Source organism: Aegilops tauschii, chromosome 4, assembly GCF_002575655.3.
Source record: "Aegilops tauschii subsp. strangulata cultivar AL8/78 chromosome 4, Aet v6.0, whole genome shotgun sequence".
In the NCBI taxonomy this organism is placed as follows: Eukaryota; Viridiplantae; Streptophyta; class Magnoliopsida; order Poales; family Poaceae; genus Aegilops; species Aegilops tauschii.
This window is the reverse complement of record NC_053038.3, coordinates 5,013,156-5,037,819: the sequence shown is the minus strand read 5'-3', so window position 1 is coordinate 5,037,819 and position 24,664 is coordinate 5,013,156. Positions and strand designations below refer to the sequence as shown.

Genomic DNA, 24,664 nt, shown 5'->3' with positions numbered 1-24,664 from the left:
GGCGGTGCTCCAACGCAGCGCCGACGTCCCTCCATAACTTCGTCCATGCTTCATTGCAGCCGCGACACCGGCATGTGGTGCTCGAACGCAGTGCCGGCGACCCAGCGCAACTCCGGCCATGCTTCATTGCAGCCGCCAACACCGGTGCAGCGGTGCTACAACGGAGCACCGCCGTCCCTCCGTAGCTCCGTCCATGCTTCATTGCAGCCGCGACACCGACATGCGGTGCTCCAACGCAGCATCGGCGACCCGGCGCAGCTCCGGCCATGCTTCATTGCAGCCGCCAACACCGGCGTGGCGGTGCTACAACGCAGCGCCGAGGTCCCTCCGTAGCTCCGTCCATGCTTCATTGCAGCCGTGACACCGGCATGCGGTGCTCCAACGCAGCGCCGGCGACCCGGCGCAGCTCCGGCCATTCTTCATTGCAGCCGCGACACTGACACAAAGTGCTCCAACGCAGCTCCGGCCATGCTTCACTGCATCCGCGACACCGGCACGAGGTGCTCCAACGCAGCGCCGCCGACCCGTCGCATCGCCGGCCATGCTTAATTGCAGCCCGCGACATCGGCACACGGTGCTCCAGCGGCCAGTCGCAGCTCCGGCATGTTGCACTGTAGCTGCGTCGCTCTAGTGTGCAGCACCGCGCAGGTTCACTTTAGCTCCACCGCACCCCCGCGCAGCACCACGCCGCTGCACTTCAGCTCCGCCGTACACCGCCGTGTTCCACTGCAGCTCCACTGCCGGCACACAGCACAACGTTGCTGCCCGGCGGAGCTCGGTGTTGTGCAGCTTTCCTCCGTTCTGCAGCAATGGCGGAAATCCCCTCTCCCATGGATTGCAGCTGGGGAGTAGCAGGTGCGGGCCAGATTAGAGGGCATGGCTAGTGGCGGTGGCTCACACCAGCTCGCAGCGCGGCAATTGCGTCCATGGCGGATGCGTAGCAGAAGTGCTGGGGGAGCAGGTAGGTTGCAGAGAGAGTCAGAGAGATGAGGAGAAAAGAAGGAAGAAGACGACCGGCTAGAACGGCTTGGGAAAAGATAAGGCAAGGTGGGAGAGTGGTGGGTGGGCCTCACAGGAGCACGTGTCAAGTGGAGGAGGCGGTTTACGGAGTAGAGAAATCAACCGGTTGATTTTAAACAATTTTCTTTAGAAAAACAGTAAACCGGGTCTCCGGACCAATGGGGTTCGCCCTGGCCCTCCCCCCTACGAACGACCGAGGGAGGCGAAACGTTCGCCGGGAGCTGCTCCCCCGGCGAACGAAATCGTTCGACCGGCGACCGGTCGGCCGATATTAGAGCCCTTGGGAAATTTGTATGTACTCTTCCCGCATCCTGCAAAAAAAGGAAAAGAAAAAGATTTTTTTGTATGTGCTCACAAAAGGAAATAATGGAATGTAATTGTAATCCTGTAATCGTATCCCATGATAATAGAATCCATCCAAGACTCTGGACGGCGGCAACTGAATCTCAATCCTCCTTTGACTCTGCATATTCCTCCCGAAACAACACGAGCGAGGCCGCCTCCATCTCCACTTCCGTCGCTTTCTCGCCCCCCTCGCCGCCCAATCCCCGCGTAAACCGCCAGAGCCCGATGCCCTTATCCGCCCTCTGATCGAGATTGCTTGGCTCTCGCCACCGCCAAATCCCTCCCGATGGCATTGCAGATTGGCGGCGGCGGCGGGTTCCGGAGCCTGATGCGCCGGAAGCCGGTCGACTCCGACAGGGCCCGCGCCGAGGGCCAGCAGCTCGCCAAGGAGCTCAACATCCTCGAGCTCGTTGCGATCGGTACGGCGACGTCGCCCTCTCCCCTCCCCTCCCGTCCGCCTTTTCTGTTCTTTTCTTTTCTTTTCTGTCCGCCCTTTTCCGGAGTAACAGTATATTTCTGCAATGGAAAAGCGAGGCCTTTTTTTGGGGTTGGGGACTGTGGCGACACTGCAGGTTTCGTGGTGGAATCAGTTCTGTTTAGTAGCTACACGGGTCTTGGATCAATCTCCATGGAGCCGCTAGATTGATTTGGAGGATTTGCTTTGTATTTTGATTAATGTGCTTATGTACATTTTTATTAAATTGTTTACCTAGAACTGATCTTTTCTAAAAACTAGAGAGTTTAAGTGGTGAACTGTGACTTGTTCTTTCTTCTGAAATAGTACTAACAAAAATACAAGGGAACAATTTTGCCATAGTACTCTGTTTTTCTCTCTGTAAACAAATGCAGTAAATAAAATAAATCGGTTTTTACATTATGCTTATAATAGGAGTAGTATTTAAAAAAAACTGGAGGCTTATATTAGTTGTGAAAGACATTCAGATGAGTGCTTGCTCGTGTGTGGCAGAAGTTCTATTTTTGGTATACTTGCTTTGTTTCAGCCTGTTAACTGGTTCTGAAATCAATAAAGATTCAGAAACAAAGGGAGGTCCTTGTTGGTTGCCCACTGAAAGGTAGTCATCATCAATACCGCAACCTTGATATTGTCATGATCTTGTGCAGTATACTCATTAGCTTAAATCATAGCTCCACTCATGTATGCTGCCTTGCTTAAGCACAATTGTGGTTGCAGAACTTATTTTATAATCTGCTGAAACAGTATATATATATAATAAACAAAACGGTAAACAGGAAAATGTTTGATAAACAAATGTCATTATCATAAATTCATAATCCAGCAGTGTCAAATGGAGCCTGATGTTTGATATTCTAGATTTAATAGAGTCTTTTCCCCCAATACATAGAGTGCTTATGATATATTAACAGATTGTTTCTGAACCCTTGCATTATCTACCAGGGGTTGGTTCGACAATTGGAGCTGGAGTATATGTTCTTGTCGGAACAGTTGCCAGGGAGCATGCTGGTCCAGCATTGGCAGTTTCATTCCTGATAGCTGGGATAGCTGCTGCACTTTCAGCATTCTGTTATGCCGAGCTTGCTAGCCGTTGCCCCTCTGCTGGAAGCGCGTATCATTATTCATATATCTGCATCGGCGAAGGGTAAAAATTACTGGTCCCATGGCATAGATTGCATTCTTCAGAGATGAAATATTAGCTGTTTGATATTCTATACCATGGTGAACTCTGTTATCGTGTTACATTTATTTAAGATCTTAAGGCCAGAATGATCTAACATGCTTCACACGTTGTACTTATCTAGTGTTGCCTGGCTGATTGGCTGGTCTTTGGTGCTGGAATATACTCTTGGCGGATCTGCTGTTGCCCGTGGCATATCCCCCAATTTAGTGAGTGTCATCTCTTTCTTAGAGCTTTGTTCTGTGGAATTTTGGTCAATGCTTGAACAACCGCTCTGCTATATTCAATATTTTATGAGCTTTCATTTATCTTTTCAGGCCTTGTGTTTTGGAGGACCAGATAGCTTGCCATGGATATTAGCACGGCATCAACTTCCATGGTTTGACGTTATTGTTGATCCCTGTGCTGCTGCTCTTGTTCTTGCTGTCACTGCTTTATTATGCCTAGGGATAAAAGAGGTTGGTACTTTGCTCAGGTTATAAGATTGCTCATTTCCCCAAATATAGGACCATCAATGATTATTCCGTTTGAATTTCTTGCAGAGCTCATTTGTACAAGCAATTGTGACGATTATGAATGCTTGTGTGATGCTATTTGTAATCATAGCTGGTTGTTATATTGGCTTCCAGATTGGATGGGAGGGCTATAAGGTTACTGACGGGTATGTACCCTGAAATCATTTGGTATTTAGCATACTGCAGAGGGGTTGGTAGTGGAATAACACTGCTAAACTTTTCAGGTATTTTCCATACGGAGTAAATGGAGTGCTTGCTGGATCAGCAACTGTTTTCTTTGCATACATAGGCTTTGACACAGTAGCGAGTACTGCCGAGGAGGTAAGGAAGGTCCTACTTAATGACTTATTTGTCCACTTCTGTTAAGGAGATATATATTGACTTTTCTTGTTATTGTTGCTTTTACTTCGATCGACAGGTGAAGAACCCACAACGAGATCTACCTCTGGGAATAGGAGCAGCATTGTCTATTTGCTGTTTGTTGTACATGATGGTCGCTGTTGTTATTGTTGGGATTGTACCGTATTTTGCTATGGACCCAGATACACCTATTTCATCCGCCTTTGCAAAACATGGAATGCAGTGGGCAATGTAAGGACTCAATTCTCCTTTTGTTTGTGCTGTTGGCTATAATGGTCATCTAGCGTGCTTTTGACTGAATTATCCACTGTGTCTTTTATTTTATTTTAGGTATGTCGTGACAAGTGGTGCTGTTCTTGCACTGTGTTCAACCTTGATGGGCTCACTTCTTCCACAGGTATACAAACACATCACTGTGACTCAAACTTGTGATAATTAGCAGTCTACCCCGTAACTTTTAGTCTGTATAGAATTTCCATACTAGGGGCAGCTACTTTTCTGCAGTGCGTAGGTGAACCTAGTCTTGTAGCTTGCCGAAGCTGGGTGACTTCCAAAATAGTTGCTAAACTACTTGAGTTTTTCATCCTCACAGCCTAGAATACTGATGACCATGGCAAGAGATGGACTGCTGCCGTCTTTCTTCTCCGATGTGAACAAGCACACACAAGTACCTGTCAAGGGCACAATTGTGGCTGGTATCTGTGCTGCTGCTCTTGCCTTTTTCATGGATGTTTCTCAATTGGCAGGAATGGTAAGAAAACATCAAGCCTTTGTCATTTGCATACTTTGATTTGATGGCCTTCCACACACCAAAAAGTAGTTAACAGCACTGCAAGATTTAACATGAAGATAAATTTAAATGCTTGACCATTTCAGGTCAGTGTAGGCACACTCCTCGCGTTCACCATAGTGGCAGTATCGATCTTGATACTCAGATATGTTCCTCCAGAGGAGGTCCCTCTATCATCATCTCGGCGAGAATCAATGGGTTTGAACCAAGAATATGATGAGGAAAAGGGTAGGGATCCACTTGGGGATGACATCTGCGACACATCTCAAATAAAGGATTTGATTGCGACAGAAGCAATGAAGGACCCTCTTCTCGAGAAGCAACACAAAGGTAATGTGCACACAGTTGCTTTCAGATTTAAACTAGTCATTCCATTTTTCCCACAAAAAGTTTGCTTCTTATAACTTATCAAGCTAACCAAAATGAATGGTGCCCTTTCCTCATAATATGTTAGGCAAGATGGATGAGATGAAGCGTCGAAAGATAGCTGCTTTCAGCATAGGATCTGTTTGTCTAGGAGTTCTGGTCCTCACGGCTTCAGCTTCTGCCACATGGCTACCTTTGTAAGTATGCATATAGTTGGGAAAGAGATATACATTTGCCTCATTGTTTTTTTAAAGAAAATGGAAGCTTTATTTCCCACGGCCTCTGCGCCATAGATGAAGGCAGCAGCATCTATAATTATACTGTTTATTACAAGTCACCAGAAAGTCTAACAAATATATGTTTGTTTCTTATTGTCAGCCTACCGCTTTGCATTGGTTGCATTGTTGGTGGTGTGCTCCTTATACCTGGTCTTGTTGTACTCTGCTGCATTGACCAAGATGATGGCAGGCACTCTTTTGGTCATTCTGGAGGTACATTAAACTGCTTGTCCTTTTCTTATTTCTTCTTTAAGTTAAAGAGGATGCATGCATGTTTCTTTAGGCTGAACTCTGTCTCTGCTTGCAGGATTCATGTGCCCGTTTGTTCCGTTTCTACCTGTCGTGTGCATCCTCATAAATACTTATCTGTTGATAAACCTGGGGTGAGTGCACATCTAACTTTAGATGCTTATTTCGCTTCCCTTTTTCCATGATTTATCCAGAAAGAACAATCATTTTCATTGTGTTTTTCAGCGGAGATGCATGGATAAGAGTCGGCATATGGCTGCTGATAGGTGTTCTCGTTTACATTTTCTACGGACGAACCCGCAGCTCGCTAGTCGACGTTGTATATGTCCCTGTGGCCAAGACCGATCTACGCAGGAGTTCATCTGGTTTCATGTCCTAGAAAAGAAAGAACCGTCACATCTTGGAGCTGACAAAACCTCGCCGGCCCTCACCTGCGCATAGCCGGATATCAGCCAGCCCGGAAGGGCCTGTTGAATTGCTGGAGCTTGGTCGACCACAGGGTCTCATTGATGCAGTTTTTTGGGGGCCGTGCATGAGAAAGATCAGCATACAAACTAGAGTTTGGATTGGGTGGTGTAGTGTGTGATTGTTTGTAATTCATTCATTCATGTATAAGCAAGCCCCTTGTACCGGAACGGGTGAATACTGACTGCAAAGAGATGATGGAATCTTACAGAAATTGCGACAGAAACCATTCTTTCAGAGCTTCAATACAGTTATTATTACCAAAAAGAAGAAATATATATGTGCATTTGCTGTTTTGTCCCTGTTTAAACTTGAAATGAACACGATGAAGTCGGAAGGGACGAATCAGAAATGTCTGGAGGTCTGAATTCTGGATAGATCACTGCTAGCTACGGTACAACAGAACTTGTCATGGTTTTAGTTCAACCACGGCAAGTATTTTGGAACGGAGGGAGTACAACAGAAACAAAAGCACAAACAGAAAGACTAGCTAGTACTCATTGGTGAATGGAGGGAGGATCCCTGTGAGAAAGGACTGGAGCAGTATCATCGCTCTCTCGGGTTGGAAGGCCGGGACCATGTGCCCGGCTCCTCTCACGGTGGCGAAGGTGAACCCTCCGGCGTACTGCTGGACATAGCCCCCTACATTGCTGTTGTGTGCTAAGATGGTGGCGGCGAGTTGGGGGATGTAGTGACCGGCGTAGCTCTCCCCGGTGATTTAATTAGATGTTTCAGACTGACACTGGATCAAGATGAAACAACAAGAATTCAAGATAGGGATGATGAAAATTTTCAAATAAATGCCCGTGTTGTTTGAATCAGTTGGAACTTGAAAAGACTCGAAAGAACACCCTAAAGGTTTTGTTTCCTTACAAACAAGACCTCAACATTGTGCAGTGAACAACCTAAAGCTTGTGTTTCCTTACAAACAAGGCCAAATTTTTGACAGGTCGCCATAATTTCAGCTAGAAATTTCGGCAGCATAACGCGTTGGGCAGCTAGAGATTTGAGGTTCATAACAATTATATATGGCATTATAACTGAGATGTCACATATATATGTGTGAGCAGAAATACAACTTGTGTGCCATCAATACCATACTAGGATTTTCATCTCTAAGAGCTAGCTAGCTACTTACTACTCCAACTCATCCGTCCTACCAAAGCAACACACCCAGCAAGCTAGTTCGGAAGGAAAGCAACATCCAGGCCAAGTACACAACAATATCAACATGCAGCAATCACATCATCTGGAACCTGGGTGAGCATCCAGCCAACAGTCAAACAAAGCGCGAGCTGCACGCCCAGCTCGTCTTGCCGTGGTGCTTCCAAATCTTGGCTCTCCCCGACACCTTGGGTCGACCTCAATGGCACCAACAACAAACAATAGGCCTTGCGGCTTTTGGGCTCGGTGATGGACAGTTTGAGATCCCGGACCGTGTACCTCGTGCCGGTGAAGGGGCAAATAGAGTCAAAATCCCCGCTGAAAATCATTTCGTCAGTTTCAGCATCGACAAGGAGCGCGCATGTTCGTCATTTTTTCTTTGAAGAATGTATTGGATTACCTGAACAGCCATATGGGCAAGCCGTGGTCGATTAGCCATTTCAAGGTTGGTACCATGCTATCTGGCGAGTCCTTGAAACCTATAAAGGTTCTTCACCAACAAGAAATCGAACAAGATCATATTTATACATATATGCGTACACGTATATATAGCTCATTTCATCAGGTTGATCTCAGGTGCTCGTACCTATTGCAGCCACGCCATTTCGTTTCTCTGGCGTGCAGAGCCCTCTGCACCGCGGGACGATTCAGGTAGGCAAAGGTAGCCACTTCATCGCACGGATCATACCCAGGTAACTGAAAGAAAAGAAAAAATCTCCCAAGAAATTTCACACCACTGGCAATGATAATGCAGCTTCGATCTATCAGAATGTCTCTTTAAAAAAAATAAATTGTACGTACTTGGCTGCTAGAATAGTAGGAGCCGTTGTCGCTGGTGATGCAGGTGGGAGCGTATATGTTGTACATGTCGAGGTCCCTATGCGTATAGTTGGATTTACTAATAGCTTCATCGCACATACCACCATAGGAGGAGCCGTTGAAGCTGCAGTGGCTGGAGATATCGGCCCAGACCTCGTCGGAGATCACCCCGTGGTTCCACAGGTACTCGTAGCGCCCTCTCTTGTTCTTCACGACGTCCAACAACGGGTTGCCGACCAAGATGCCCTTGAGATTTAGCATGACGCCCGTGTTGTTGTTGTTGTTGTGGGCTAAGATGGCGGCGGCGAGCTGGGGCACGTAGTGGCCGGCGTAGCTCTCACCGGCGATGTAGAGGCCGCGCGCCTTGTACTCGGGAAAGGACCCAATTCTCGCATCGCTCCCAAGCCCAGCGACGAGCATCCAGGGCCTGCATGCATGCTCCATATCAATCCGTTGTGATTTCTACATGTATATATTCTTCTAAAAAGTTTTGCAAATGAAATTTTTGACAAATTTACCAAACATATTGTTCAACAATTCCCAGCGGTACTAGATACTACTCACCTCCGTTGAGCCAGAGGAGGAGTGGCTTCGCCGCCTTGTCGCCAGGCGCTTCCACGAAGTAGTAGAAGAGCGCACGGCCGTTGTGGCCGTCGACGGTGACATACCCGGCGTACTGGTCGAAGTCGACGCCTTCCGGCTGCCCCGGCAGCACCGGGATCTTGTCGGCCGCCTTTAGAGCGCGGTCGGAGTTGGGGTACTCATCTGTTCGGAGGCTGTTGGTGATTACGGGAACAGATCCGCCATGGAAAATAGAATCACTAATTGTGCTGCCGCTGCTACTTCTGGATTTTCTAGATAAGAGGAATTCTGTGAGATGGGCCTCCTGAGATGATGCATGGGCGTGCAATGCAATTATGGGAATGAGAAATAAAACGTGGAATCCAGCAGCAGTAATAGTGCCCATCTCCCAAGATGATCGACTATTCGAGTCTGCGTGGGGTAGATGGTTGTCTAATTCGCATGGTTTTTATAGGCCATGCAGTGGGAGCAAGAGGGTACAACGACACCATCTGAGCAAGATCAAATCCAAATTAATGTACTGCCATAATATGCCATTATCACATGGTGAAATTCGTGCTTTCTCTAGCTATTATTTATGGTAGAATCAATGCTTTAATTGCACTCATTTACCAAAACGATGTAAACAGATAGGCAGCATATTCCACAGCTTCCTCTTACACAACACTTTCTCCATCAAGTCTATGCTGCTCATGGTGCTACACACGGTCGTCTCCCATAAGACATGCAAAGCTTCTAGTGAAGTTTGCCCCGACAACTTCATTGTTGCCTGATGGACAACACCAAGGAAGCCCTTCCCCTCAGAGGGTAGAGAATCTGCAAAGGCATGTTGGGACATTCTTCCTAACATATCGTGATGATGTACAAACATGTTTGATGTTCGTTGTAAAGAGAAAACTTGATAGTAAGTGGGCTCGATTCTGAACTGAAACACGACATTGTCTCCATATAATTCCTTCTTGTGCTTTGAGACACTTTTTTAGAGGGTGTCCATTATAACGATAAAAGGGAATATACAATGTGGCTATTATTACAAGAACGCACTTTAAAGGATATCCTAGCCAGTGCAGTCCCGGTAACTACTTCTTCTATCTGTCTAGCTAGACAATGGCCTCGTCTCCTTCTACCGAGTTCTATTCAGATACATATCGCTCCAAACTCTGAGTATATGAAAAATGTCACTACAAAATATCACTTATGAAATATGCCAATACAATTACTCAATACAAACACAAAGACTAATTGTGATATTTCTCGGATCAAAATAACCGCACTAAAAATTGATGTACACCATGGCAAGGACAAAACCGTTGGACCGGTCAGGGAGCTACCCGGAAGAGTGCCACAGGCACATCATGATTTCGCTCTCACTACTCTTCTTCCTCTGCTTTTGATGTCTATACAGCAAAAAAGGCTCATGAAAAGAAATGAGTAAAAAAGGGGAGCGGCGCTTTGGCTCCCGAGAGCACATGCTCCGGGGTGAAGTACTCCAGAAATAAATAGTAAATGTTTTAAAAAATATATGAAAAAAATGCAGACGATCGTGTTGGTGTCGCAAGTATGCTTGATGATTTTCATGCGGAACAGAGCAACGGTGTTTCGTCGGTGAAAAAACAAAACCGGGGTGACATTTGGTCTTTGATTAATTCTTTTTTGCGCAGACCAAAATGTTTAACCTTTTTACCTCAGAATTTACAGGTAGCATTTGTATGTGACAAAGATCACAAAAAAACTGTCTCATTAAATTTCCGCTAAAAAAGATGAAGCCAAATTGGATTTCCGCTAAAAAAGATGAAATAACATATATGAAAAAAAAGAACTAACAAAACGAAGAGACTGGATCCAGTTCTGTACCGTGGCAGGTTTTAGGGGCACTATTGTACCACTAGACCACTTGCATGGCCCGACGATGCTTTCCTTGGAGACAAACACTTCAAATAAAAAAGAGCAGATAAAGAAATGACTAAAAATAAAAAGGAGTGCACCAGCCGGGTACTATTCTACCACTAGACCACTGGTGCCTCCATGGCAATTAAATTGGATTTTCTATAAGACGACCATATCAACCGGAAAACCAGGCAGCATGTCAGTTCAGTTTCGATGCTGATCAACTAATAGATGTGCACATACGCCATTGTAGTCCTAGGCACGTGTAGGAGACGAAGGGGCGCCAACAACGTGTCACGAAGAGAGTGGTGAACTACAAATTGAACGTCTATTCTTGACAGGGCACATGAACCATTCCTATCACCATACTGCCAGTGCCAGAGCTTTCCTAATCTTATTCCCGTACGACTTGTTCATCTAAGTCCACCAAGAATAACCAATTCTGTCAACTCCCTTCACTACAGATGTGTTTGGTAGGGTGTATGAAGGGTGCATGAGAGCAAAAGTTCTCTTCTCGACCTACTTTTGGGTGTTTAGTAGAGTGTATAAAGGGTGCATGAATCCACACTAGCTTAACACAAATACACTAGGAGCAGGCATGAAGAGGGGTGTTGAGATGAGCATGCACGAAGAGTGAACAACTATGCTAAGATGAGAATGCAACCAAACCAAACTAGAATCTGGTTCTTTGTCGAGTATCCGGAATACTCGACAAAGGCCTACATCCGTTTGACACAGGCTTGATCGAGTGTTACACTACTAGAATCCAATTCTTTATCGAGTACCAGGAATACTCGAGGAAGGCCAATATCCGCTCGGCAAAGGCTTCTCCTATTGTGTTACACGATACAAGGCATGTGCATATTTCAAGTGGTTTGACAAAGAACGGGAGGGGAGGACAAGAATTGTTATTAGGGAGCTTGCTAGCGATAAATTGATGTTGGGGAAGATGAAAATGAAGAAGGCTCGGAATGAGAGGTTCAAACTGGAGGAAGATGATAGCTATAATGCACAAGGATCAGCTAAATCTAAGAATACCATGCTAATATGTGATGTTTTCATATTTATGTGTTGTTTGCCGTTGTGTTTATAGTAGTTTGCAACAAGTGCAGACTGGTATAAGTGTGATATAGTATTTGCAAAATATTTTGTTAGACTAATTAATATATACTATGTACTAATATGTCATACTATTTTTTTTCTATTTCACAGACGGCATGAGCATCACTTGTAGTCGCATGTATGCCTTAATGTTTTGTTGGACTAATTAACATATGCTCTAATATGTAGTACATATTAGTGCATACACTAATTAGTCCAACAAAACATAAAGATCTTTGCATATGTGTGACTACATGTGTTGCCCATTGCCTTACTGTGACCTGCAGAATAAATTATAAGGACAAATTAATATAGTTCGGTTTACTTTTTAAAATTCTTAACCGTAACGAGCAGGAGAAAGAGCTCTACATTGTTATTAGTCACAACGGTGACAAGCATGAAAAAGTGCACGCCGCCACTGGTGTGACCCTTGCCACTGACTTGCATATATATATAGTTGGTAGTCATGGAGCAAAGTTAGCACTGACTAGCGACGTGCTTCTCACTGCTAGCTAGTTACTGTTGACGAGTGTCTTGTTAGTCAGTGAAGTGTGCCTGTCGCTGGTAAGCATTTCTGCAGTAGTGCTAACTTACAGGAGAGCAAGTACCTTATTTTTATATGTGGGATTCTAAGGAACAGTGAACGAAACCAATACATTTGTTTGGACCTCCTATGGTGTTGCGTACATGGGATTGACTCCCCCTTATCTCTTGGTTAGTTAGGAGTCGAGATCAATATTCCAATATTCTCCCCTTTCATGGTAAATTGGTAATACTCATTCATTATAAGCCCATCCTTAATAGAATAAACATACCGAAACAAAGTGTTACAGTGACCAATGAAATGCGAGCGAACCACAATACTTATAGTATGACCCAAGGAATTAAGCTTTTTTGGAGGTTGTGGTGATTGTGTTTGTTATTAATCATTAGTCCAGTCATAGGTGGCTAGGCAAAGCTGGATCTTCCGAGTTTTCTTGGGTGCTTACTTGTGTTCTTTGATACATAGTGATGCCTTCTTTTGTTTCAAAAATTGTGGAACAAAGTAAATGTTTACTGGCTTTTTAACTGGTAAGCACACATCCAAGAGTGTGGCGCCCAGGAGCGTGAGATAGTACTCCACTAATTATTTGGGCTTTCTAAATTCTACTGTAATACCAAGGACTGAACCCAGTCTTTGCTTCTTTTTCCTAATAAATACAACGCAGAGTGCATGATTTAGTTCCACATCGACAGACGAGATACGGACACCCTAGAATATAAACTTTAGAGTCAGCCAGAGCTTGTGTCCCGAAGTTGAAAGACACAATTGGGAAGGGGAAATATAATTCTAGGTGCGCCACTTACATTAATAGGATTTTATGGATGCAACTGTGAAGGTACGCAGTTGAGAAGAAGAAATATAATTCTAGGGATGCAACTGTGAAGGACAAACATATATAGTTGGAAGGACACATTAATAGGATTTTATGGGGTAAAGGTGCGCCACTTAGCATAACACATAACCAAACTTGTAGTCGCGTGCATCTTGGTGCAAAGACCGAAAGCGCAAATAGATGAGATATGTGCTATCACGGTAATGAAACTCGCTACATGACATGATGACCTTAGATTATAGCATCCATCGCAAAACGAGAACAAAAACTATTTTGCCTTCTCGTAAGGCGGGAGGATCCCTTTGAGAAAGGACTGGAGCAGTATGAGCGCTCTCTCGGGTTGGAAGGTCGGGACCGTGTGCCCTGCTCCTCTCACGGTAGCGAACGTGAACCCTCCCTTGTACTGTTGAACATAGCCCCCTATCTCATGGCCGGCCGTCCATGGACGCCACGGCTCGGCGACGGAGAGGTTGAGGTCGCGGATGGCGTGCCTCGTGCTGGTGATCGGGCACCTTGAGTCCAAATCCCCACTGAAAATCATTTTGTTAGTTTCAGTACCAACAAGAAGCATACATGTTTGCAGTGGACGTGGATTACCTGAAGAGCCACACGGGCAAGCCATGGTCGATTAGCCATTTCAAGGTTGGCACCATGCTATCCGGCGAGTCCTTGAAATCCACAAAGATTCTGCACCAACACAACACACGAGGCCAGTTAGACAGGCCAGTTCATGAAATCGAACAAGAATATATATATATATATATATATATATATATATATATATATATATATATATATATATATATATATATATATATATATATATAGTCTTTGTTATACTCATCCATACTTGGCTGCTGGAGTAGTAGGAGCCGTTGTTGTCGGTGATGCAGGTGGGAGCGTATATGTTGTAGATGTCGATGTCCTCACTCTCATACTGGGATCTAGTAATAGCTTTGTAGCACCTATCGCCATAGACGGAGTCGTCGCTGAAGTTGCAGTGGCCGGCGATTTCGGCCCATACCTCGTCGGAGATCACCCCGTGGTTCCATAGGTACTCGTGGTGCCCTCTTGTTGGGGAACGTAGCAGAAATTCAAAATTTTCTACGCATCACCAAGATCAATCTATGGAGTAATCTAGCAACGAGGGGAAGGGGAGTGAATCTACATACCCTTGTAGATCGCGATGCGGAAGCGTTGCAAGAACGCGGATGAGGGAGTCGTACTCGTAGCGATTCAGATCGCGGTTGATTCCGATCTAAGCACCGAAAGTACGGTGCCTCCGCGTTCAACACACGTGCAGCCCGGTGACGTCTCCCACGCCTTGATCCAGCAAGGAGAGAGGGAGAGGTTGGGAAGACTCCATCCAGCAGCAACACGACGGCATGGTGGTGGTGGATGAGCGTGGCAATCCCGCAGGGCTTCGCCAAGCACCGTGGGAGAGGAGGAGGAGGGAGAGGGGTAGGGCAGCACCAAAAGGAGACTTTCTCGTGTGTGTATGGCAGCCCAAACCTCAAGTATATATAGGGGGGAAGGGGGCTGCGCCCCCCTTAGGGTTTCCACCCCCAAGAGGAGGCAGCCAGCCCTAGATCCCATCAAGGGGGCGGCCAAGGGGAGGAGAGGGGGAGGCGCCCCACTAGATGGGCCCTAAGGCCCATCTGGACCTAGGGTTTGCCCCCTCCCACTCTCCCATGCGCCTTGGGCCTTGGTGGGGGGGCACACCAGCCCACCTGGGGCTGGTCCCCTCCCACACTTGGCCCACGCAGCCTTCTGGGGCTGGTGGCCCCACTTGGTGGACCCCCGGGACCCTCCCGGTGGTCCCGGTACATTACCGATTTCACCCGAAACTTTTCCGGTGACCAAAACAGGACTTCCCATATATAAATCTTTACCTCCGGACCATTCCGGAACTCCTCGTGACGTCCGGGATCTCATCCGGGACTCCGAACAACATTCGGTAACCACGTACATGCTTTCCCTATAACCCTAGCGTCATCGAACCTTAAGCGTGTAGACCCTACGGGTTCGGGAACCATGCAGACATGACCGAGACGTTCTCCGGTCAATAACCAACAGCGGGATCTGGATACCCATGTTGGCTCCCACATGTTCCACGATGATCTCATCGGATGAACCACGATGTCGGGGATTCAATCAATCCCGTATTCAATTCCCTTTGTCTAACGGTATGTTACTTGCCCGAGATTCGATCGTCGGTATCCCTATACCTTGTTCAATCTCGTTACCGGCAAGTCTCTTTACTCGTTCCGTAACTCACATCATCCCGTGATCAACTCCTTGGTCACATTGTGCACATAATGATGATGTCCTACCGAGTGGGCCCAGAGATACCTCTCCGTTTACACGGAGTGACAAATCCCAGTCTCGATTCGTGCCAACCCAACAGACACTTTCGGAGATACCCGTAGTGCACCTTTATAGCCACCCAGTTACGTTGTGACGTTTGGTACACCCAAAGCATTCCTACGGTATCCGGGAGTTGCACAATCTCATGGTCTAAGGAAGTGATACTTGACATTAGAAAAGCTCTGAGCAAACGAACTACACGATCTTGTGCTAGGCTTAGGATTGGGTCTTGTCCATCAAATCATTCTCCTAATGATGTGATCCCGTTATCAACGACATCCAATGTCCATGGTCAGGAAACCGTAACCATCTATTGATCAACGAGCTAGTCTCCTAGAGGCTTACTAGGGACATGGTGTTGTCTATGTATCCACACATGTATCTGAGTTTCCTATCAATACAATTCTAGCATGGATAATAAACGATTATCATGAACAAGGAAATATAATAATAACCTATTTATTATTGCCTCTAGGGCATATTTCCAACAGTCTCCCACTTGCACTAGAGTCAATAATCTAGTTCACATCACCATGTGATTAACACTGACAGGTCACATCACCATGTGACCAACACCCAAGAGTTTACTAGAGTCAACAATCTAGTTCACATCTCTATGTGATTAACACTCAATGAGTTCTGGTTTGATCATGTTATGCTTGTGAGAGAGGTTATTAGTCAACGGGTCTGAACCTTTCAGATCCGTGTGTGCTTTACGAATATCTATGTCATCTTTGTGGATGCTACCACGCGCTATTTGGAGCCATTTCAAATAATTGCTCTACTATACGAATCCGGTTTACTACTCAGAGTCATCCGGATTAGTGTCAAAGTTCGCATCGACGTAACCCTTTACGACGAACTCCTTTCCACCTCCATAATCGAGAAAATTCCTTAATCCACTAGGTACTAAGGATAAGTTCGACCGCTGTCATGAGATCCTTTCCCGGATCACCATTGTACCCTCTTGACCAACTCATGGCAAGGCACACTACATGTGCGGTACACAGCATAGCATACTATAGAGCCTACGTCTAAAGCATAGGGGACGACCTTCGTCCTTTCTCTATCTTCTGCTGTGGTCAGGTCTTGAGTCTTACTCAATACTCACACCTTGTAACACAGCCAAGAACTCCTTCTTTGCTGATCTATTTGAACTCTTTCAAAATCATGTCAAGGTGTGCGTTCTTTGAAAGTATCATCAAGCGTCTTGATCTATCTCTATAGATCTTGATGCCCAATGTGTAAGCAGCTTTATCCAGGTCTTCCTTTGAAAAACTCCTTTCAAACAACCCTTTATGCTTTCCAGAAATTTTACATCATTTCGGATCAACAATATGTCATTCACATATACTTATCAGAAATGTTGTAGCGCTCCCACTCACTTTATTGTAAATACAAGTTTCTAACAAACTTTGTATAAACCCAAAAACTTTGATCACTCCATCAAAGTGTATATTCTGACTCCGAGATGCTTGCTCTAATCCATGGAAGGATCACTGGAGCTAGCATACCTTTTAGCATCCTTAGGATCGACAAAAACTTTCTGATTGTATCACATACAACCTTTCCTTACGAAAACTGGTAAGGAAACTTGTTTTGACATCCATCTGCTAGATTTCACAAATGCAGATAATGCTAACATGATTCCGACGGACTTAAGCACCGCTACGGATGAGAAAATCTCATCGTAGTCAACTCCTTGAACTTGTGGAAATACTCTTTGCCACAAGTCGAGCTTCATAGACGGTAACATTACCGTCCACGTCCGTCTTCTTCTCAAAGATCCATTTATCTCGGATTTCATGGCTCTTAACCATTTGTCGGAATATGGGCCCACCATCGCTTCTCCATAGCTCGTAGGTTCAGTATTGTCCAACAACATGATATCTCAGACAGGATCACGTACCACTCTGAAGTAGCACGCATCCTCGTCGTCCTACGAGGTTTGGTAGTGACTTGATCCGAAGTTTCATGATCACTATCATAAGCTTCCACTTCAATTGGTGTAGGTGCCACAGGAACAACTTCCTGTGCCCTGCTACACACTAGTTGAAGTGACGGTTCTATAACCTTATCAAGTCTCCACCATCCTCCCACTCAATTCTTTCGAGAGAAACTTTTCCTCGAGAAAGGACTCGTTTCTAGAAGCAATTACTTTTGCTTCCAGATCTGAAACAGGAGGTATACCCAACTGTTTTGGGTTTTCTATGAAGATGTATTTATCCGCTTTGGGTTCGAGCTTATCAGCTTGAAACTTTTTCACATAAGCTGCGCAGCCCCAAACTTTTAAGAAACGACAACTTAGGTTTCTCTAAACGGTGTCGTCTCAACGGAATTGCGTGGTGCCCCTTTTAAATGAATGCGGTTGTCTCTAATGCCTAACCCATAAACGATAGTGGTAATTTGATAAGAAACATCATGGTATGCACCATATCCAATAGGGTGCAGTTATGATGTTCGGACACACCATCACACTATGGTGTTCCAGGCGGTATTAATTGTGAAACACTTTCCACAATGTCTTAATTGTGTGCCAAACTCGTAACTCAGATATCTCTATGATCATATCATAGACATTTTATCCTCTTGTCACGACAATCTTCGACTTCACTCTGAAATTACTTGAACCTTTCAATAATTCAGACTTGTGTTTCATTAAGTAAATATTCTCAGCATCTACTCAAATTATCTGTGAAGTAAGAACATAATGATATCCACTGCATGCCTCAGAACTCATTGGACTGCATACATCAAAATGTATTACTTCCAATAAGTTGCTCTCTTGTTCCATCTTACTGAAAACGAGGACTTTCAGTCATCTCGCCCATGTGGTATGATTTGCATGTCTCAAGTGATTCGAAATCAAGTGAGTCCAAGCGATCCATCTGCATGGAGTTTCTTCATACATATATACCAATAGACATGGTTCGCATGTCTCAATCTTTTCAAAAACGATTGAGTCCAAAGATCCATCTACATGGAGCTTCTTCATGCGTTCTATACCAATATGACTCAAATTGCAGTGCCATAAGTATCTGGAACTATCATTACTATTTTACATCTTTTGGCACGAACATGTGTATCACTACAATCGAGATTCATTTTAGGTGCAAGACCATTGAAAGTATTATTCAAATAAGCAGAGTAACCATTATTCTCCTTAAATGAATAACCGTATTGCGATAAACATAATCCAATCATGCTCAACGCAAACACCAAATCTCGATGGTAGAGGGAGCATGCGATGCTTGATCACATCAACCTTGGAAACACTTCCAACACATATCGTCATCTCACCTTTAGCTAGTCTCCGTTTATTCCGCAGCTTTTATTTCGAGTTACTAACACATAGCAACCGAACCGGTATCTAATACCCTGGTGCTGCTGGGAGTACTAGTAAAGTACACATTCATATGACGTATATCCAATATACTTCTGTCGACCTTGCCTGTCTTCTCATCTACCAAGTATCTAGGGTAGTACTGCTTCAGTGACCGTTCCTCTTATTACAGAAGCACTTAGTCTCGGGTTTGGGTTCAACCTTGGGATTCTTCACTAGAGCAGCAAACGACTTGCTGTTTCATGAAGTATCCCTTTTGCCCTTGCCCTTCTTAAACTAGCGGTTCTACTAACCATCAACAATTGATGCTCCTTCTTGATTTCTACTCTCGCGGTGTCAAACATCGCGAATAGCTCAAGGATCATCATAACTATCCTTGATATGTTATAGTTCATCACGAAGCTCTACTAGCTTGGTGGCAGTGACTATGGAGAACTATCACTATCTCATCTGGGAGAATAACTCCCACTCGATTCAAGCGATTGTGGCACTCAGACAATCTGAGCACACGCTCAACGATTGAGCTTTTCTCCCTTAGTTTGCAGGCTTAGGAAACTTGTCAGAGGTCTCATACCTCTTGACGTGGGCACTAGTCTGAAATCCCAATTTCAGTCTTCGGAACATCTCACATGTTCTGCGACGTTTCAAAAACGTCTTGGGTGCCACAATTCTAAACCGCACTGAACTATCACGTAGTTATCAAAACGTGTATGTCAGATGTTTCGTAACATCTACAGACGACGCTGAGGTTCAGCACACCGAGCGGTGCATTAAGGACATAAGCCTTCTGTGTAGTAATGAGGACAATCCTCAGTTTACAGACCTAGTCCGCATAATTGCTACTACCAACTTTCAACTAAATTTTCTCTAGGAACATATCTAAACCAGTAGAACTTAAAGCGCAAGACATAATTCGCAAAGACCTTTTGACTATGTTCATGATAATGAAGTTCGTCTGATTAATGAACTCCCACTCAGATAGACATCCCTCTAGTCATCTAAGTGAAACATGATCCGAGTTTAACTAGGCCGTGTCCGATCATCACGTGAGACGGACTAGTCAAGATCGGTGAACATCTCCATGTTGATCGTATCTTCTATACGACTCATGCTCGACCTTTCGGTCCTCCGTGTTCCGAGGCCATGTCTGTACATGCTAGGCTCGTCAAGTCAACCTAAGTGTATTGCGTGTGTTCCGAGGCCATGTCTGTACATGCTAGGCTCGTCAACACCCGTTGTATTCGAACGTAAGAATCTATCACACCCGATCATCACGTGGTGCTTCGAAACGACGAACCTTCGCAACGGTGCACAGTTAGGGTGAACACTTTCTTGAAATTATTATAAGGGATCATCCTACTTGCTACCGTCGTTCTAAGCAAATAAGATGCAAAAACATGATAAACATCACATGCAATCAAATAGTGACATGATATGGCCAATATCATCATGCTCCTTTGATCTCCATCTTCGGGGCACCATGATCATCCTTGTCACCGGCATGACACCATGATCTCCATCATCATGATCTCCATCATTGTGTCTTCATGAAGTTGTCACGCCAACGGTCACTTCAACTTCTATGGCTAACGCGTTTAGCAATAAAGTAAAGTAATTTACATGGCGTTATTCAATGACACGCAGGTCATACAAAATAATAAAGACAACTCCTATGGCTCCTGCCGGTTGTCATTCTCATCGACATGCAAGTCGTGATTCTTATTACAAGAATATGATCAATCTCATACATCACATATATCATTCATCACATCTTCTGGCCATATCACATCACAAGGCACATGCTGCAAAAACAAGTTAGACGTCCTCTAATTGTTGTTGCAAGTTTTTACGTGGTTTGTAGGTTTCTAGCAAGAACGTTTCTTACCTACGTATGACCACAACGTGATTTGCCAATTTCCATTTACCCTTCATAAGGACCCTTTTCATCGAATCCGTTCCGACTAAAGTGGGAGAGACAGACACCCGCTAGCCACCTTATGCAACTAGTGCATGTCAGTCGGTGGAACCTGTCTCACGTAAGCGTACGTGTAAGGTCGGTCCGGGCCGCTTCATCCCACAATGCCGCCGAAACAAGATAAGACTAGTAGCGGCAAGAAGAATTGACAACATCGACGCCCACAACTTCTTTGTGTTCTACTCGTGCATAGAAACTACGCATAGACCTAGCTCATGATGCCACTGTTGGGGAACGTAGCAGAAATTCAAAATTTTCTACGCATCACCAAGATCAATCTATGGAGTAATCTAGCAACGAGGGGAAGGGGAGTGAATCTACATACCCTTGTAGATCGCGATGCGGAAGCGTTGCAAGAACGCGGATGAGGGAGTCGTACTCGTAGCGATTCAGATCGCGGTTGATTCCGATCTAAGCACCGAAAGTACGGTGCCTCCGCGTTCAACACACGTGCAGCCCGGTGACGTCTCCCACGCCTTGATCCAGCAAGGAGAGAGGGAGAGGTTGGGAAGACTCCATCCAGCAGCAACACGACGGCATGGTGGTGGTGGATGAGCGTGGCAATCCCGCAGGGCTTCGCCAAGCACCGTGGGAGAGGAGGAGGAGGGAGAGGGGTAGGGCAGCACCAAAAGGAGACTTTCTCGTGTGTGTATGGCAGCCCAAACCTCAAGTATATATAGGGGGGAAGGGGGCTGCGCCCCCCTTAGGGTTTCCACCCCCAAGAGGAGGCAGCCAGCCCTAGATCCCATCAAGGGGGCGGCCAAGGGGAGGAGAGGGGAGGCGCCCCACTAGATGGGCCCTAAGGCCCATCTGGACCTAGGGTTTGCCCCCTCCCACTCTCCCATGCGCCTTGGGCCTTGGTGGGGGGGCACACCAGCCCACCTGGGGCTGGTCCCCTCCCACACTTGGCCCACGCAGCCTTCTGGGGCTGGTGGCCCCACTTGGTGGACCCCCGGGACCCTCCCGGTGGTCCCGGTACATTACCGATTTCACCCGAAACTTTTCCGGTGACCAAAACAGGACTTCCCATATATAAATCTTTACCTCCGGACCATTCCGGAACTCCTCGTGACGTCCGGGATCTCATCCGGGACTCCGAACAACATTCGGTAACCACGTACATGCTTTCCCTATAACCCTAGCGTCATCGAACCTTAAGCGTGTAGACCCTACGGGTTCGGGAACCATGCAGACATGACCGAGACGTTCTCCGGTCAATAACCAACAGCGGGATCTGGATACCCATGTTGGCTCCCACATGTTCCACGATGATCTCATCGGATGAACCACGATGTCGGGGATTCAATCAATCCCGTATTCAATTCCCTTTGTCTAACGGTATGTTACTTGCCCGAGATTCGATCGTCGGTATCCCTATACCTTGTTCAATCTCGTTACCGGCAAGTCTCTTTACTCGTTCCGTAACTCACATCATCCCGTGATCAACTCCTTGGTCACATTGTGCACATAATGATGATGTCCTACCGAGTGGGCCCAGAGATACCTCTCCGTTTACACGGAGTGACAAATCCCAGTCTCGATTCGTGCCAACCCAACAGACACTTTCGGAGATACCCGTAGTGCACCTTTATAGCCACCCAGTTACGTTGTGACGTTTGGTACACCCAAAGCATTCCTACGGTATCCGGGAGTTGCACAATCTCATGGTCTAAGGAAGTGATACTTGACATTAGAAAAGCTCTGAGCAAACGAACTACACGATCTTGTGCTAGGCTTAGGATTGGGTCTTGTCCATCAAATCATTCTCCTAATGATGTGATCCCGTTATCAACGACATCCAATGTCCATGGTCAGGAAACCGTAACCATCTATTGATCAACGAGCTAGTCTCCTAGAGGCTTACTAGGGACATGGTGTTGTCTATGTATCCACACATGTATCTGAGTTTCCTATCAATACAATTCTAGCATGGATAATAAACGATTATCATGAACAAGGAAATATAATAATAACCTATTTATTATTGCCTCTAGGGCATATTTCCAACACCTCTCTCCTCCTTCGCGTCGTCCAGAAGCGGGTTTCCGATGAAGATGCCCTTGAGATTTAGTATGACACCCGTGTTGTTGTTGTTGTTGTTGTTGTGGGCTAAGATGGTGGCGGCGAGCTGGGGCACATAGTGACCGGCGTAGCTCTCCCCAGCGATGTAGAGGGCGCGTGCCTTGTACTCAGGAAACCTGTCGAGCCAGTTGACGAGGAAGGCATAGGTGTCTTGGGCTATCAGTGGATCCCCCATCTTGTCGTAATCAGAAGATGTGTTGGAGTAGGAGAATCCCACGCCAGCGGGTGATTCCAGAAAAACGACGTTTGCCACTGCAATAAGGTTTTGATATACATTTAGAAAGTTTGACCAAATTTATAGAAAACAACACGAACATTTAAAATAAAAAAATTATACATGATGTCAAAATATACACCATCATATTAATAGTATTGATTTGATATTTAGGTGTCAATAAGTTTTCTATAAATTTGGTCAAATTTATGAAGTTTGATTTAAGACAGAGCTAGTATGCAGAGTAAATAAAAACAAAAGGAGTACTAGAAATTAAGATTTTTCTCCCCTTTTTCTGACACCTGTTTTGATATGAGTATTGTTAAAATGGAAATATATAGGACCATTACCATTGTTCCAGGCATGGTTGTTCCTAGTGAGGGTTTGGTTGTCTCTGTTCACCCGGAAAGGGCCCAATTCTCGCATCGCTCCGAAGCCCAACGACGAGCACCCAGGCCCTGCATGCATGCTCCATATCAATCCATTATTTGTTTTTTTGAAAGATCATATAAATTCATTGTGCATTTCTAATGTATTTCTTAGAACATTTTGAGGAATTTACCAAATAGTGTTCAACAATACGCAATGGTACTAGCTAGCTACTAGTAGTAGAGTGTATCTTCCTCACCTCCGTTGAGCCACAGGAGGAGTGGCTTCGTCACCGGGTTGCCGGGAGATTCCACGAAGTAGTAGAAGAGTGCACGACCATTATGGCCGTCGACAGTCACGTACCCGCCGTACTGGTCGAAGTCGACGCCCTCCGGCTGCCCTGGCAGCGCCGAGATCTTGTCGGCCGCCTTCAGAGCGATGTGGTCGGAGCCCGGGTACCCATCTTTTCGGGGGCTGCTGGCGATTCCGAGAAATGATCCACCATGGAAACTAGTAGGATCACCAATTTTGTTGCTGATGTTGCTTCTGGATCTTTTAGACGAGAGGAACTTTGTGAGATGCGCCTCCTGAGATGAGGCATGGGCGTGCAATGCAATTGTGGGAATGAGAAATAAAAGATGGAATCCAACAGTAATAGTCCCCATCTCTTGAGAGATCAACTATTCAACTTATGTGTGAGATCGATGATGGTCTAATTCACATGGATTTTATAGGTCATGGAGTTAGGTAGCTAGGGAGAGCAAAGATGCCATCTGAGCAAGATCAAATCCGAATTAATGTACTGCCATAATATGCTTTTGGCACATGCAGGTGAAATCCGCTGATTCTATAGCTATTATTTATGGCAAAATCAATGCTTTAATTGCACTCATTTACCAAAACAATGTAAACATCTGAAAATAAATAAATATGGTCAATATTTTATTTTATTGTGAAAATGATCGGAACTTTTTGTAGTGTGCAAAAGATAAGAGAACGGGCAGCTCCCTAATTGTCGCGGATCGTACTAGAGGATGGCTATGTATTCACTCCCTCCAATGGTCGCTGGCACCGTCTCCCTTCTTTCCCTGAAGGTGGCATCTGTATTGACTCCTTTGACAACTAGCTTCCCCTTGATCTCAATGACATCTATGCCTCTAGTGACGCATGAAAAATACATAGTACACAACTTCCTCTTACACAAAACTCTCTCCAGCAAGTCTATGTTTCTCATGGTGCTAGACACGGTCGTTTTTCATAAGACTTGCAAAGCTTCTCATAAAGTTTCCCCCGACAACTTCATTGTAGCCTGTCGATCGTATTTCAGCAAGGAAATGGTGTG

General features: G+C 45.4%; 3 protein-coding genes across 3 annotated transcripts; 1 reads left to right on the top strand and 2 right to left on the bottom strand.

Moving 5' to 3' along the window:
• The first annotated feature begins 1,451 nt into the window (after nt 1-1,451).
• Nucleotides 1,452-6,339, top strand: LOC109750835 (cationic amino acid transporter 2, vacuolar). Its single transcript, XM_020309777.4, has 14 exons — nt 1,452-1,784; nt 2,783-2,984; nt 3,145-3,229; nt 3,338-3,478; nt 3,563-3,681; nt 3,760-3,856; nt 3,954-4,126; nt 4,226-4,292; nt 4,488-4,646; nt 4,772-5,015; nt 5,140-5,248; nt 5,430-5,542; nt 5,637-5,712; nt 5,804-6,339. The coding sequence occupies exons 1-14, from the start codon at nt 1,652-1,654 to the stop codon at nt 5,955-5,957; spliced, it is 1,872 nt and encodes a 623-aa protein (XP_020165366.1). The 5' UTR covers nt 1,452-1,651; the 3' UTR covers nt 5,958-6,339.
• Nucleotides 6,340-7,154: 815 nt separating this feature from the next.
• Nucleotides 7,155-8,993, bottom strand: LOC109750842 (serine carboxypeptidase 1-like). Its single transcript, XM_073496059.1, has 5 exons — nt 8,695-8,993; nt 8,009-8,453; nt 7,794-7,903; nt 7,608-7,697; nt 7,155-7,525 (listed from the first exon to the last, which is right to left on the bottom strand). Exons 1-5 carry the CDS (start codon nt 8,991-8,993, stop codon nt 7,270-7,272), a joined length of 1,200 nt encoding a protein of 399 aa, XP_073352160.1. The 3' UTR covers nt 7,155-7,269.
• Nucleotides 8,994-13,240: 4,247 nt separating this feature from the next.
• Nucleotides 13,241-23,987, bottom strand: LOC109779467 (serine carboxypeptidase 1-like). The gene is made up of 5 exons (XM_073497301.1): nt 23,582-23,987; nt 23,304-23,411; nt 22,668-22,991; nt 13,773-14,040; nt 13,241-13,568 (listed from the first exon to the last, which is right to left on the bottom strand). The coding sequence occupies exons 1-5, from the start codon at nt 23,985-23,987 to the stop codon at nt 13,241-13,243; spliced, it is 1,434 nt and encodes a 477-aa protein (XP_073353402.1).
• Nucleotides 23,988-24,664: the final 677 nt, after the last annotated feature.